Source organism: Quercus lobata, chromosome 4 (assembly GCF_001633185.2).
Source record: "Quercus lobata isolate SW786 chromosome 4, ValleyOak3.0 Primary Assembly, whole genome shotgun sequence".
Lineage (NCBI taxonomy): Eukaryota > Viridiplantae > Streptophyta > Magnoliopsida > Fagales > Fagaceae > Quercus > Quercus lobata.
Genome location: NC_044907.1, coordinates 70423512 through 70438542, shown reverse-complemented (window position 1 = coordinate 70438542; position 15031 = coordinate 70423512). Strand labels below are relative to the sequence as shown.

Genomic DNA, 15031 nt, shown 5'->3' with positions numbered 1-15031 from the left:
CATTTATTAAACTATATTATTATTATTATTATCAACTTAACAGTATTTTAATATATGATACCAACATGCTTCAAGAAAATGTCCAACACTGAAAACAATTTCGAAAACTTAACTAAACAGTTTGATGAATAAATATATTACAATCTATAATATAAGCCAAGAAATAAACTTTGAAACCAATATGAACAAAATCCACGTCAAACAAAACCATTTCGATCATTAAGAATATGGCTCACTAAAGTCATGAAAAACACAGGATTCATTACAAAAAAGAAAAAGAAAAAAGAAAAAGAAAAAAGAAGAAGAAGCATCTTTAGTCTTTATAGATTTTGCCTAAGTACCTAGATATGATGACATATACTCACACAAAAATCATTAAAGAAAGAATCAAAGAACATACACAACATGTACATACGCTATGAAAGTAAAAATAAGAAAAACAAAAGAGACATAAACACGGACAATTAAAGAAAAAATATAGGAAAAAAAGTTAGGAATAGAAATATAAGATAAAGATGGGTTACCCTCAAAAAGAATAATCCATGGATATTCATTGAAATCTTCTAGATAATTTCTGATAATAGAAAAAATAAAACCCAAAAGTTATGATGTTAAAACTTCCAAAAGGCCAAATTTTTTTTTTTTTAAAAAAAATCAGAAGATTCTAAGCTTCAATAGTATTGAAATAAAACAATATAAATATATATATATATATATATATATATATATTTATTTATATAATTACGCAATAGAGAAATATAATAGAAAGAAGGGAATCCATGATTATAGCTTTTCTACTATTGAAATTGGCCAGACGATTAAATGTATTGCAAAAAATGAACTTAAAAATTCATATGTAAACCAAACAATTAGAAGATTTTGAGCCAAGAATTTATTAAAACAAAAAAAAAATTATGTGACTACACAATGGAGAAATATAATAAACAAAAAAAAAAATATGTCTACACAACATAGAAATATTAGAGAAATATGAGTTACCTTTTAAACCTTTTAAATGTTAAAATTCAAAATATTAAAACTTTTAAAAGGTTAAAAAAAATTGAAGATTTAATTAAAAGATTCAGGCCCAGCAATTAAATAAACAAAATAACAATTGACAAACTTATAAGAAAAAGCAACAAATCTATAATTTTTATTGAACAAATCAAATAACCCTAACCTTGATGCATTGACCGAAGAAGGAGAGGAGTCCAATACATAAGTGGAATATATGAATTGTGAAGCATGAGCCGCCCTCAAAAAAAAAAAATCTTGAAGAAAATAGTTTTTGGGGCTTAGGTTTCTACGCAAACAATTCTTAAATAGGAGAGAGTAAAGGCGATGGGAGAGTGTCCTTATTTGGCTAGAAGTCTAAGTTGCATTGGAAAAAGAAAATAGTGATGAGGTGGAAAATTTAATTTAATTTAAATATTGTATTGTGCTGACGTGGAAAATTGTGGGAGTTTCAAAAGTTTCGGTTTTATATATATATATATATATATATAGATTACACGTATTTCCATATACTTTTTCACCCACACGTATTTTCAAAAAATATAAATAACGTTACTAGAATAACATTACTAAACGGGCCTTAAATTGCCAAGAAACTATTTTCCTTTTTATAATTGGGGTGGGAGTATTTGAAAATTAAAATATTAAGAGACATAAGTTAAATATAAATCTCATAATAATTCCAAAAAAAAATTTATGAACACAACAAAATATTATAATATTTTCAAAATATTCTTATTGGGCTAAAACACATTTGTATTATTTTATTCTTAATTATGAAGAGCTTGACAAATTGAGATCAGTGTATTTGCTATTGCACTGTTCAATTCACTCGAGATAAATTTAAAAACAAAAAAAAAAAGTAAAAATTTATTTTATTCAAGGGCATACATTAAAAATGACTTTTGAAACTATCAATCTCACTGTGATAGTTTTTGTATTTATTATTGGTTAGAATCCGGTACAATACCTATTGTGCAATTTATCCAAATCCTTCACATTTTTTTTTCTTTTAATCTTTTTAATTTTTACTTTTTAATTTTTTTGAATGAATGGTTAAGATTGAAAGTTGCTTTTCGCAACTATCAATCTCAACCGTTGATAAGAATTGCATGATCTCAATCAAGCGTGTAATTTAAGTTCCGTACCTTCGTGCAACTTGAATTGCATGGTCGTCAATTGCGTGTGCCTTTTTGACATTATCTTTAAACTTTTGGTCCGTCTTGACTGCCTCCAACTTGCAACGGTCAACTTATCTCATCTCTCTAACTGTCAAACCCCACCGTACAACAACTATGATTCTCTATAAAAACCCTCCATCCATTATATTAGCTATTCCAAACATAAAACCAAAGTCAAAAGCAAACCCATATATACCAAATGTATTGCTTAATTTGCTACTGAAATAACCTTTTGAATCATCCAGGTTTTTCATTGTTTTTTCCTCTGATTTTCTTTCGAGGATTGGTAATGTCGGGCTGCAATAGAGAGCCAGTAAAGGTTGTGATCATCAACACCCATTATGTGGAAACTGATGCTATGAGCTTCAAATCTGTTGTGCAAAAGCTGACTGGTAAAGATTCAACGGTAGCAGAAGGGAGAGAGAAAGACAGCAAGATTTTGAAAGAAAGGATGGAGAGGATGGAGGCGAATACTTGGTCCGGCTCCGGTGGTAATAAGGCGGCTTTGATGAAGAATTTATCGTTCAAGGAGTTTGATAAATTGCTTAGAGAGATGCCACCAATGTATGAGCTATGGCAATGATCAGTTCATAAGTGTATATTGTGAACCTATACTAGTGGTCTTTTTAGAATGGATACCTATACTTCAATTCTATTAAAATGAATGACATTAATAGAACCCTATATATGTCTAAAATAAAAAGTAGTGAATGACCATTGAAATCTTTCTCACTCTGTTACTCTCATGTCCTACTTACACTTGTATATATGATTTTTGTTGGTATAAATAACTATTTGAAATTGTTATAACAGAAAGTTCTATTTGAACCAATCATAATAATTTAAACAAATTATTCATTGGGATTCATATTTTGGATCCCATCATCATTTTTTGAATCCTATTCTTGAATACAAGTTTATGTTGGCACGAGTGTGGATCCCATTGCCATTTTCTTGAAAGAAAATTATAATAATGTAATATATTCTAGACTCTATCTAAACTCTAAAGGAATTTAGAATGATCACATCATTAATACCATATCATGATGGTTGCAAATGGCAATATTATTAATTCTTAATTAATAGAAGAACAATAAAATTGTGAATTAACAATTTAACAATTCATACCAAGTTTAAACTACAACATATATAAAGAAGACTCTAAATATTGGAACATACTTCTTTTGCCATTTTCATTATTCATTCAAAACCAAAGTTTTAAAGATAATTCCAATTCAATTAAAACCAATACATAAATACACATAAACGTAAAGAATTCCAAAAATAAAAACAACAATCTCCAAAAGTCTTTGCCTATTACAATCACTGTTCTTTTTATTTTTTATTTTTTAGATTGTGTGTTCTTTAGTTCTTTTTCCTTTTATGTTTGATCAAACTTTTTCTAATTGACCAAAATATCTCTCATATATATTAACATTAAACCTGATCAGACAACTTTACATATCTTTTGTTTTGAAGGCGGTCCAAGAGCCAAAATCAATGCATGAGACTGTATAGCAAAGTGGTGTTGGAAGAATAATCCAAAAAAAAAGAAGAAAAAACTATTTAAAATATAATATAGGAATGAAAAGCCGAGTTGAAATTATAACAAATAATCCCTAAAAAAAACTATTTATAATATAATATAGCGTTATGGATTCCTAAGCAAATTTGGTTATATATATATATATTGATTTGTATTATTTTTATAAATTAATCTTATTAAAGATAAAAAATTGATAACATCATCTCACAATAATATAGTTATTTTTATCACAACATATAGATAACAATTTATAAATACAAACAATACAAAAACTAAATACAATTTATAATTTTCAAAATTTTAATACCAAATCATAACAAAGAGCATGCTAGCATAGTAGGTTCTTTTGACTCTTTTCATATCATTGAGCTTTAAACGTAGAACCAATAGTGAGAATAATAGTAGAAAAAATTAACATGGAGAATAACGAAGCCAAAAAAATTAAAAAAATTTTGAATTTGATTCCTGAGAGAGAGAGAGAGAGAGTAATTGGTGTTAGGGTCTTTGAGGAATTTTTATTTTTGTATTTATTACGCTAGTTAAGAAATAGTTATTTTTCATTTTAAAAAATAATCATTCTTAAAGAATGACTATTATTTGTAATAAAAATACAACCAAACAACTGAATGGTTATTTATAAGAAATAGCTATTATAGCGTACCAAACGTACCTTTAATATCAGTGTGTTGTGTTGTGTGAATATAAGGAGCAAAACAAAGTATGTAATAGACAACAATGCTAATCAGACTCGTATTAAGTGTGTTACTGTTAGTGGAAAATATAAATAGAGCAAACAGAAGAGACTAAGTCGAGGTAAAGGAAAGAGCCGATAGTGGCTGCCTCTGTGGCTTTTCTCTATGACAACACAATGACTATTTATTTCTTTATTTTATTTTTTGTTTTATTTTAGTGTTTTCTTTTGTTTACCATGAGTAGTTAAATTTTTAATTAAGGTTGAGGATAAAGCCATGTTAATAATTATAGGTATTATTTATGAGATTTAATTTTTCCCACAATGATTGTTCTTAAATTATTTAATTGTTCTTGCTTCATATTCCCACAGTGATTGTTCTTAAATTATTTAATTGTTCTTGTTTCATATCAATTGACTAAGATAGGATTCTCAATATGAGTTCAATCATATTTTTCTCATGATCTAGGATTTATCTTTAATTGATTGAATGCTTGATTTATTATTTCTTGATTTTAAAATTGGATATCTTTTGTAATTTGTTTGTCCACGGATAGAATTGATAATTTGATTTTATATTTAAGAAGCGAAGAATAGCATGATTTAGATTTAAATACAGATTTTAATGAGAATATCTTCCATGATAACAAGATTGATATCTAGATTATATTGTAGTAGTTTGTGAAAAATTAATGATCATGAATATATGGTTATATAAATTAACATGGTAGATTCCAAATGCTTAATTTTAGTTAGAGTAAAATTTTAATTTCTTGAAACTTAGATAATAAATTTCCCCAATTTAGACTACTAATAAAAAAAATTAATAAGATATATAAAATTTATGTTGCGGTAGTACTTTTAATTTCTTGAAATTTAGGTAATAGAGTTTTTAGGACTTTTTCGTAAAAGGTTTTAGTTGAAGTAGACTTAAATTTTCTTGAAGTTTAGATAGAGTTTTACCAAAACTATGTTAGGAGTACTGCCCTAAAATCCAATTGTATGACATTATCTTTTAAATAATAAAAGTTGTTTTATTTTATAAGATTATTTTTTGCATGAATATTTGGACATTATATTGTAGTCAATGAGATGCTTTGTATGTGATTTTGGTATGAGTATGAGATTCGCATACAAAAGATATAAATCTCAAATTATTTGTAAACTCATAAACCCATTTCATAGTTAGTGATGAAATTGGGTATTTCAACTCTGAAAACTATAACATATTAATCATAAGGATCTGTCTTGGTCATAAAAATGGAGACTTTTGATTGATATGTTGGTGTATCTTGAGTGTGTAAGGTACACTAAATTGGACCACTATAAGATTTATTATTCTACTAATTATTGTCATTTGAACAAATAAATCTCATGATTGCTAGTGGTAGAGATTATCAATCATGAAAGGATGGTGAACTCAAACATAAAATGTTAGTTTCTTTGATATTATATATACTACAGTGAGATTTTGCATAGTAAAAATCTTAGTACTGTAGGCAATTGCATATTGGCATATGGTGTTGTGGAAACACACATTTTCAAGATGGAATACGTAAATATAAGAATAATTAAAAGATTAAACTAAGGACTCAAAGGCATCAGATGTAGTGATTTACAGAGTGACAATACCTTTTGATTTTGTTTCAGTATGGGTGATTTATGGAGGGATTGAATGCTAAAATAATATAGTCATGGGATATATATTTTATTAATAATAGCCTAGAGTTCAATTACATTTATATAGTGAAATAAAATATAATTAATGGTAACTTTAACAAGTTGCTACAATTTCATTTGTTTTTAAATTTACTACATCAAGGTATGGGTTTGTCACTTTGTCTAGAAGCTTAGTAATATACTCAAATGTCAAAATAAAAATAAAAAAGTGAATGTATTTGCAATAAAACCTATAGTGACAAGCCTATTAAAATTTCCTCCATAGTTGTTGTATGTTGTGTCTTCTGGAAAATAATTTGTTACTACATCATTACCAATTTTGAATTTAACTTTGAGGAATGATATAAATCCCCCATATTGTAATTGTAGTAGGCGATCTTCTTCGATCAAGTTAGTTTGAATATATGACCTTGTAAATGACTTTAATTTATTTCTATAATATATGGTGGTTTCATTAGTTATACGGTATTGTGGAATATTTTGTGGCGCACATAATTACTTGAAGACTACAGATATTCAACTGGCATACTTAATGGTTTTACAAACATAATATATTTTTAATTTTTATTATTTTCTTTTTATGCATTAACATCATTTTTAAACAGTTGACCGGCTGCTTGTTATACCGTAAACATATCTCTCTATGTTATTTTATATCTAATTTATTTTCTAACTTGTGTTTTACATTTTTAATGTGTTATGCTTTCAGATAAAATTGGAGGGAGAACGAGATTGATCCAAGATTTGGACTTTCTTTATGAAAATTTTCATCTGTCACTTGGTTTAAAGTGTGTTTTGATTTTCGTAATAATAGCTAGCATTCAGGTATAATGTAGTACGGGAAAATATATTGTTATGTATTTGGGTTTTAAAAGATATGTTAGTTAGGGCATTTCGGACCTGAAATTTATCTTACGAAGGAGTTGAACATTATATTATATTATAATAATTTGTCTCTTTTTTTTTTTTTTGATCAAATTGCCGTTAAATCAGCAAACTAAGGGGGGAGAGGGGGGTCAGATACCAATCCATTACAATACAAGCCAGCCGAGTTTGAGCTTAACAGCTCCATAAGATCCACAGGTGGATCATTGTACAAAATGAAATCACTATTTTAAGAGGAACCTATCCTAGCAAGGAAGTTTGCACAAGAGTCGGCCTCACGGTAGCAGTGCCCGATCTGGACTTGGGGAATCTGGGAAATCAACTGCCTACAATCATCAACAATAGACATGGCAAAGCTGTTAGAGTAAGAAGGATTTGAGAGCAGAACAACAATTGCTTTAGCATCAATTTGAATGTCAACAGCATTTAAATTTAAATTGTTGCAGAGGGTAAGCCCATCTCTAAGGGCCCAAAGCTCAGCAATGAAGCTAGTGGAGAAGCCAATATTCCTGGAGAAACCCGCAACCCAATTCCCTTGGTCATCTCTGAGAATGCCGCCACCTCCAGCTCTGCCTGGATTTCCAAGAGCTGAACCATCTGTGTTGAGTCGAATCCAACCTTGTTGGGGCTTTTCCCATCTGACTTGCACCATGGTCTTGTTGCCCATGCATGTAGGATCAAGAACGCAATATTGGAATTCCGAAGCTCTAAAAACAATATCTTCGTGAATGTCAAAATGAGCAGCATGATCTCAAAAGATAACATTATTTCTATGCTTCCATATACCCCAAATAGCAAAAGGAAAAATAATCTTCCATGGGGGTTGATGTTGCAACTTGTGGGACTGATCTTTGCAATTTTTCTCCATCTAAAGCTGAAGATCATCCTCATAAGAATTACTACTGGAATTTATGCCCAATCGATACCAGATGTTCTTAGAGAAAGGGCAGTCTTTGAGTCTATGTAAAATTGTTTCAGACTCATTGTCACACAAAGGGCAGACCTCATTTTTGCTGAGACATCTTTAAACAAGACACACTCCAACTCCAATACTTTGGTGCAAGCATTGCCATATGAAAGTTTTAATCCTAGGTAGTGTTTTTAACTTCCAAACCCAAGTACCAGTGAACTTACCATCACCAACCTTGCAATCAATGGCCATGGCATAAGCAGACCTAAGGTTGAAGTCCCCTCTATTATCTCCTTTCCAAGTTAATCTGTCATCCCCATTATTAGAGGTCATTGAATAAGGAATGGATCGGATCTCCAACAAGATTGAATCCGAAATTTGGATTGACAAATTAGACCAATCCCATCCATCAAGTCCAAGCACATCTCTAACTTTCAATTCCTCTTCTTCAGCCGCAAGAGGTCCTTGAATGAGGGACCTTAGGGAACCATTGGCTGTCCAAGAATCATGCCAAAGACTAAGCTCACTGTTTCTTCCTGGAATCCACCTAATACCTTTCTTGAAAACCTCCACCCCTTTATTTAAAGCCTTCCAAGTTCTAGAGCAAGGAAGCTTGTCTTTGTTCCTGGCATTTAGTCGACGATGAGAGTAGTATTTGCTTTTGAGAACATTAGTCCATATAGCATCTTTTTCAAAGTTAAACCTCCAATTGAGTTTTGCTAGGAGTGCAATGTTTTTCCCTTTGCCAGATTGTATATGTTAGGACATATGTGATTTAATGTTAGGAACATATGTCAATTTAGAATTGACTAATCCTTTGACAAAACGCACTTTACTTGTAATTTGGTAGATCTAGGATGTGTTTAATACTTCAAGGAATAAGATTTCAAATTCAAGTGTTAAAGTCATGCAAGTTTGTCCAAGAAAAAAGTGAGAAAGTGCTGGATTTTAAAACTTGACAGTTAACATCTATCGAGGTTTAAAAAGCTACTGAAACCCAAAACTTAACAGCTAGCTCGATAGATACCCTATCTGTCGAGATTTATAAAATTCAGTTTTTTAGAGCTAATTTCACTCCAATCCATAAGTATGTCTTTAGGCTTCCTTTTCTCACTACCCTAAACATATATAAGGATTATTTTACGAGCCGTCAAAGATTGCGCAAGTGTGAAGCAAAGTCGTGTTCATGCAAATTGTGACCGAAGACAGAATTTGTCCTAGTTCATCTTTCTTTTGAAGAAGCTGTTCTATTTGTACACCTTAGGGTTTTGTGACCAAGGAGCTTCGTGATCTTTATTCGTGTGATGAACAGAAGAACTTTGCAGCGAACATCTTTCTCAAGTTGGTGATTAAGTCGCGTACTGGGATCCGCGTATCTATTAGTTAGTCACGTATTGAGAGCCATGCATTGAAAAGAGAGATTGTCACTACAGAACAAGTCCAATTGGGTATTGGAGTAAGGGTTCAACTATAGGTTGGTATAAGGCACTAGGATTCCTTTACTTGTAACCGCTTGTTTTGATAATAGTGGATTCTTGGGAGTGGTGACCTTAAAATCACCCGGTGGGGTTTTTGCTGTGTAGGTTTTCCCCATTCGTAAACAAATCACCATGTCAATTTAATTTATATTACACTTTAGTTAATTGGTGATTTGATTGTGCTACCATGCAATTTGCATGTTAATTGAATTAATTAATTAACTTGGCTAAATCTATTGGTTAATTTATCACAAGGGGTCAATACATTCTTGGCCTATCAAGTGGTATTTGAGCAGGCACACTCTGATTAGGTGTTGATCTTTGCTGTGTGATCCATTAACCCCTGTTGTCATGGCTGCAACCGACTTGAAGAGATTTTTGTTTTCAAATATATCTTATTTTTCTAATCTCTACTTGTTTTAGTGTATTAGAAAATGCAAGTTTAAAAGTTATTTGAATTCTATTATAATGACTATTGGACAAGGTCTCAGCTTAACAAAGAAGAAACTAGATTGTCTTAGAATGAAAAATGTGCAAAGGAGTTCATTTGAGAAGAGTGATAGTTGAAGGCTTAGTTCATAAAAAGCAGATGAGAGAAAACACCATTCCCACTGATTTGTCATCTAAGCACGAAGTGTGCTTCATGATGAAGTCCGCATTTAAGGTCATGGACACATGTTTGTGGTACCTTGACAGCGGTTGCTCAAGACACATGATTGGAGACCGATCTCTCTTCAAGTTTTTCAAGTCTAAGAAAGGTGGTAATGTCACCTTTGGTGATGGGAGCAAATCACAAATTAAAAGAAAGGGAATCATCTCTCTACTTGGACTACCAAACATTGCAAATGTTCTATTTGTAGAAGGTCTGAGAGTGAACCTATTGAGCATAAGTCAGATATGTGATCAAGACTTCATGGTACAATTTTCAAAGGGAAAATGCCTTGTCATGGATGAGTTTGGAAAGAAACGCATAAGTGGTATTCGCACTTTAGACAATTGTTATGGCTTGGTTCCTGATGTTGATATTGTGTGCAATAACATTCGTTTACCAAATAAAGATTTATGGCACCAAAGGATGGGATATGCTAGTTACAAATATCTTTCAATTGTATTTAAGCATGAGTCAGTTTTAGGAATACCAAAACTCAGTAGAGTGAGCAATGTGGTGTGTGGACCATGTCAGCTTGGGAAACAGACGAAAGCTAAACACCCAGGCACTCAAACATTTGCTACATCTAGACCATTGGAACTACTACATTTGGATCTTATGGGTCCAACTATAACCGAGTCTCTTGGTAGAAAGAGATACATCATGGTTGTGGTAGACGACTTCACTAGGTACACTTGGGTCATCCTCCTACAATCCAAGTCTGACGCTCTTAAGCACATAGAAGCCTTGTGCACAAGATTGCAAAATGAGAAGAGCCTGAAAATTGATCGAATTCAAAGTGATCATGGTTGAAGCCACTAAAGTTAAGGAAGCTCTTCAGGATGAAAGTTGGGTTGAAGCTATGCATGGTGAATTGCTTCAATTTCAGAGAAATGATGTTTGGACTCTAGTACCTAGACCAGAGGGTGAGCACATCATCAGTACAAAGTGGATATTCCGCAATAAGAATGATGAGGAGGGTAATGAGATCCTCAATAAGGCTTGTTTTGTAGCTCAAGGATAAGGTATTGGGATTCCTTTATTTGTAACCGCTTGTTTTGATAACAGTGAATTCTCGGGAGTGGTGACCTTAAAATCACCTAGTGGGATTTTTGTCGTATAGGTTTTCCCTATTCGTAAACAAATCATCGTGTCAATTTAATTTCCACAGTACTTTAGTTAATTGGTGATTTGTTTATGCTAACACGCAATTTGCATGTTAATTGAATTAATTAATTAACTTGGCTAAATCAATTGGTTAATTTATCACAATGGGTCAATACATTCTTGACCTATTAGTATACCCAACCCATCCTCTGTTTTAGGCTTTGTGACCTTGTGCCATCCGACCCATTGGGTCTTTTTCTTATTTTCAGACGACCCCCACAAGAAATTACAGTTAACTCTATCAATATTATTAAGCAAACTTTAAGAAAGAGCCATGCATTGCATTACGTAAGTGGGAACTGTGGAAGTGGAAGCTTGAATGAGTACAGCTCTACCCGCCAAAGACAAGAGGTTTGCTTTCCATCCAGCTAACTTGTGCTTGACCCTATCCAAAACAAAGTTTAAGTCTTGGTTACTAGCTCCACGATGTTTAATTGGGAAACTGAGATATTTCCCAAGGTTTGGGGTGGACGTAAATCAAAATATATCACATAGAGACTCCCTAGAATCAATATCCACATTTGGAGAGAAGTATACCTGAGACTTGCTCTCACTAATGGACTGTCTAGACCGAGTACAAAAAGTATCAAGCACATCCCTTCTCGCCATGCAATTGACATAATCCGCTTTTGCAAAAAGAACCAAATCATCCGCGAAGAACAGATGAGAGAAGGTAGCCCCGCTCTTGGAACTTTTCACGGGATTCCAACTACATTCACCACATTTCTCTTCAATGAGATGCCTAAGGACTTCCATGCAAAGAATGAAGAGATAAGGTGAAAGTGGGTCACCTTATCTTATTCTCTGCGAAGGAAGAATGGGGTCAACATTTCCTCCATTAAAGAGAATAGAGGTAGACACGGAAGAAACATAACTCATCACAAGACTGACAAGATCATGGGGGAAATTGGCATTGATGAGGACTTCTCTAATGAAACCCCATTCTAACTTGTCATAAGTTTTCTCAAGATCCACCTTAATAGCCATATAACGCACCTTCCCCTTTTTGTTGCTAATGGTGTGTATGGGCTCTTGGACCACAATAGCATTATCAACACTTCTCCTTCTTGGGACAAAAGCTGATTGGAGAGGGGAGATGAGCTTATCAAGATGAGGTCTTAGTCTTGCCACGATAATCTTGGACACAATCTTATAGACAGTGTTGCATAGACTTATGGGACAATAATTACCAAGTGTTTCTAGATTGACAATCTTAGGAATCAGCACAATATTAGTTCTATTAAGATATTCCGGCACTTTGTTCACATTAAAAATCTGCTTTACCTCTTTTTTGATAGAATCCCCAACTACCATCCAAAACTTTTGAAAAAAATCCAACATGGAGTCTATCTGGACCCGGAGCCTTCAATGCCTTAAGGGACCAGAGACCTTGCTTAATGTCTTCATCGGTAACCGGGGTGCTGAGGCTAAGGCCTTTGTCCTCAGAGAAGGCAGCTTGCCATCTTGAAGGTTGGGTAGGAGAGAGGTTGTCTCTTGTTTATGCATTCTATCTATTCGTGAATTATTGATACTACCAAGAAAGATATCAAATTTTGTTTTACACTAGTATTGTGTGGTTGAATACTTGAATGTAATTGTAGGGTCACAATTTTGGAGCTCAAGCCCAAATTGTATGGAGTCTTGGTTTAATGAGCCCAATACAATGAATTTGTAGAGAAATGGGTTGGAAACTTGGATCTTTGTGAATCAGACGATCAACCAACAGGTCTGGATGATAAAGAAGGAAAGATGATATAGATTTACTAGGAAGAGACGTCCTCAGATTTTATCCGAGGAGACTCATTCTTCATATATCTCGTCCCCCACTTTACCAGTCCTTCCCCCCTATTTTATACTATCTTCTCCTCATTTCCACTGTCCACATGTAGATTTAGGTTGATAGTGATGATACTTGTCCTATCAGCCCCTTCCTAAAGTCGTTGAGAGTGGTTGTAGAGGCTGAAAAACAGTGTTCAGTTAGTTGCAAAGCACTTAATGTAATAGTAGCAGTTTTTCCTTAGATATTTTCAGGCCTCCCTTTGTCCTTTTCTTTCTTAATACTTATCATCTTCCATGGAATGGTTCGGAGTGTCACTCTCAATGATAGATTGTCCCGTTTGTCCTCGGCCTTACCTGGCCGAGGAGGAGTTCTTCTTTGGGCTGGGCTCTCTGCCCAACATATACATTGGTATAGGCTCCCTGATTTGTCACCCCCACAGTAATATATCCTTATTTTATAATATTTTCTTTTGGAATTATATTTTTCTTGTAATATATATGATATCATATACTATATAATAAAATTTGGGCTTAAAAGCCGTGGTTGCACTAAGTGGCTTCACCAAATTGCATAATTTTTATTTTATTTTTTTATTTTATAGATTTTTCAATAAATTCATTCACTTAAGTTTTTAGATAAAAGAAAAAGCTTTTGATCTTTATCAACTTATTTGGATAAAGTAACAATAAGTGTTCCAATGAACTTCTTCTTTTTAAAAAAAAAAATTATAAAGTAACAATTTTACTAGCTTACGTTAGTTTTTTTTTTTTCTTTTTTTCTTTTTTGGAATAAACATTTATCCTACATCATCTATTTCCTAGTAATAAAGTAACAAATTTAAAAGTATTATTTTTTTTTCATTTTAAAATTTTTTTCTTTTGGAATAAATAACAAAAAAATAGCTAATATTTATTAACTTTAACGTAAACTAAAAAAAAAAATCTAATAACAATCTAATAACATTAACTTTTTTTTGGGGGATAAAGTAAAAAAAAAAAAAAAAAACAAATATGTAATTAACATAAACTTCTTAATTACGTAAACTCCTTTTTCTTTCTGTTCATATCAAGTTATCAACTTCTTCACAACTTAAAATGATCTAATATAAAAAGTGGGGGTATATATACAATTTGGTATATTTTTCCCTTTTCTTACTGTACGGTTTCTTGATGTATTCTTTACTTCTCATACTTACCTTACCTATGAACCTTGCGTGTATGTATTTGCCTTCTTCTTTTGTTTTTTCATAAAATTCCCTTCTTTATTTATTTTTTCATCAAATTGAATATGTTTTGTGTGCGGGTTGCCTTTTGTTTAAGTTATTTTTGTTAACTTTGATCTAATTTATATGCTTATTATGGTCTTTAGAATCAATTGTATATCTTCCATGAAAACTAACAAATTAATTTAACAAAAACCTTATTCACTTTTTGAAAGATTTGTTTTCCAATATGTGTAGATTCCACAGGTAGCCATGAGACCAAGATTTAAGCATCCAAAACATCACTCCACAAAGAATGGGGACAGAAAATTGATTAAATATAAAAAGGGTGATGTAAAAACAATGGATATTTAAGGTGATGTAAAATCTCCATGACTTCGCTGCTTCCCCCTTATTGTTAAAGTTAATTAAATCTTCATGTGAGTATCTTCACTTTAACTCTAATTTCAGATTTTTTTTTTTTAATGTTTAGAAATTAATATTGTTTGTAATTATTGAATTCAGAGTTTCTTTGTGTCTATATATTTATGTGTGTGTTATTGTGAATTTTTCTGTCATTTTTTTTTTTAATTTTATAAATTTGGATAGTTTTAATTTGTAAATTCAGGATGATTGCTTGGGGTTAAAGTAAAAATATTAGGTCAATTTTAATCATAATTCATGCAATAGTAGGGTGTTAGATGTTGATATTAATTTTATGCTTATTTACATTAATTAACATAAACATCTTAGCATGTTTAGTGTTGATATTAATTTGACACTTTGAGATGCCAGTGCTTCATTATAATTAAATATAAATGTTATTGTACCGGTATGTTATAATTATTA

General features: G+C 31.9%; 2 protein-coding genes across 2 annotated transcripts; one reads left to right on the top strand and one right to left on the bottom strand.

The window, feature by feature from the left end:
* Positions 1-2484: 2484 nt before the first annotated feature.
* Positions 2485-2778, top strand: LOC115985720 (VQ motif-containing protein 1-like). Its single transcript, XM_031108633.1, has one exon. The coding sequence runs from the start codon at positions 2485-2487 to the stop codon at positions 2776-2778; it is 294 nt and encodes a 97-aa protein (XP_030964493.1).
* A 9215-nt stretch (positions 2779-11993) lies between these two features.
* Positions 11994-12515, bottom strand: LOC115985719. Its single transcript, XM_031108632.1, has one exon. It carries the CDS (start codon positions 12513-12515, stop codon positions 11994-11996), a length of 522 nt encoding a protein of 173 aa, XP_030964492.1.
* Between the last annotated feature and the right edge of the window lie 2516 nt (positions 12516-15031).

Excerpts from the sequence above, each read along its gene's own strand:
- LOC115985719 (XM_031108632.1), bottom strand. The coding sequence starts at position 12,515 with ATGGTAGTTGGGGATTCTATCAAAAAAGAGGTAAAGCAGATTTTTAAT.
- LOC115985720 (XM_031108633.1), top strand. The coding sequence starts at position 2,485 with ATGTCGGGCTGCAATAGAGAGCCAGTAAAGGTTGTGATCATCAACACC.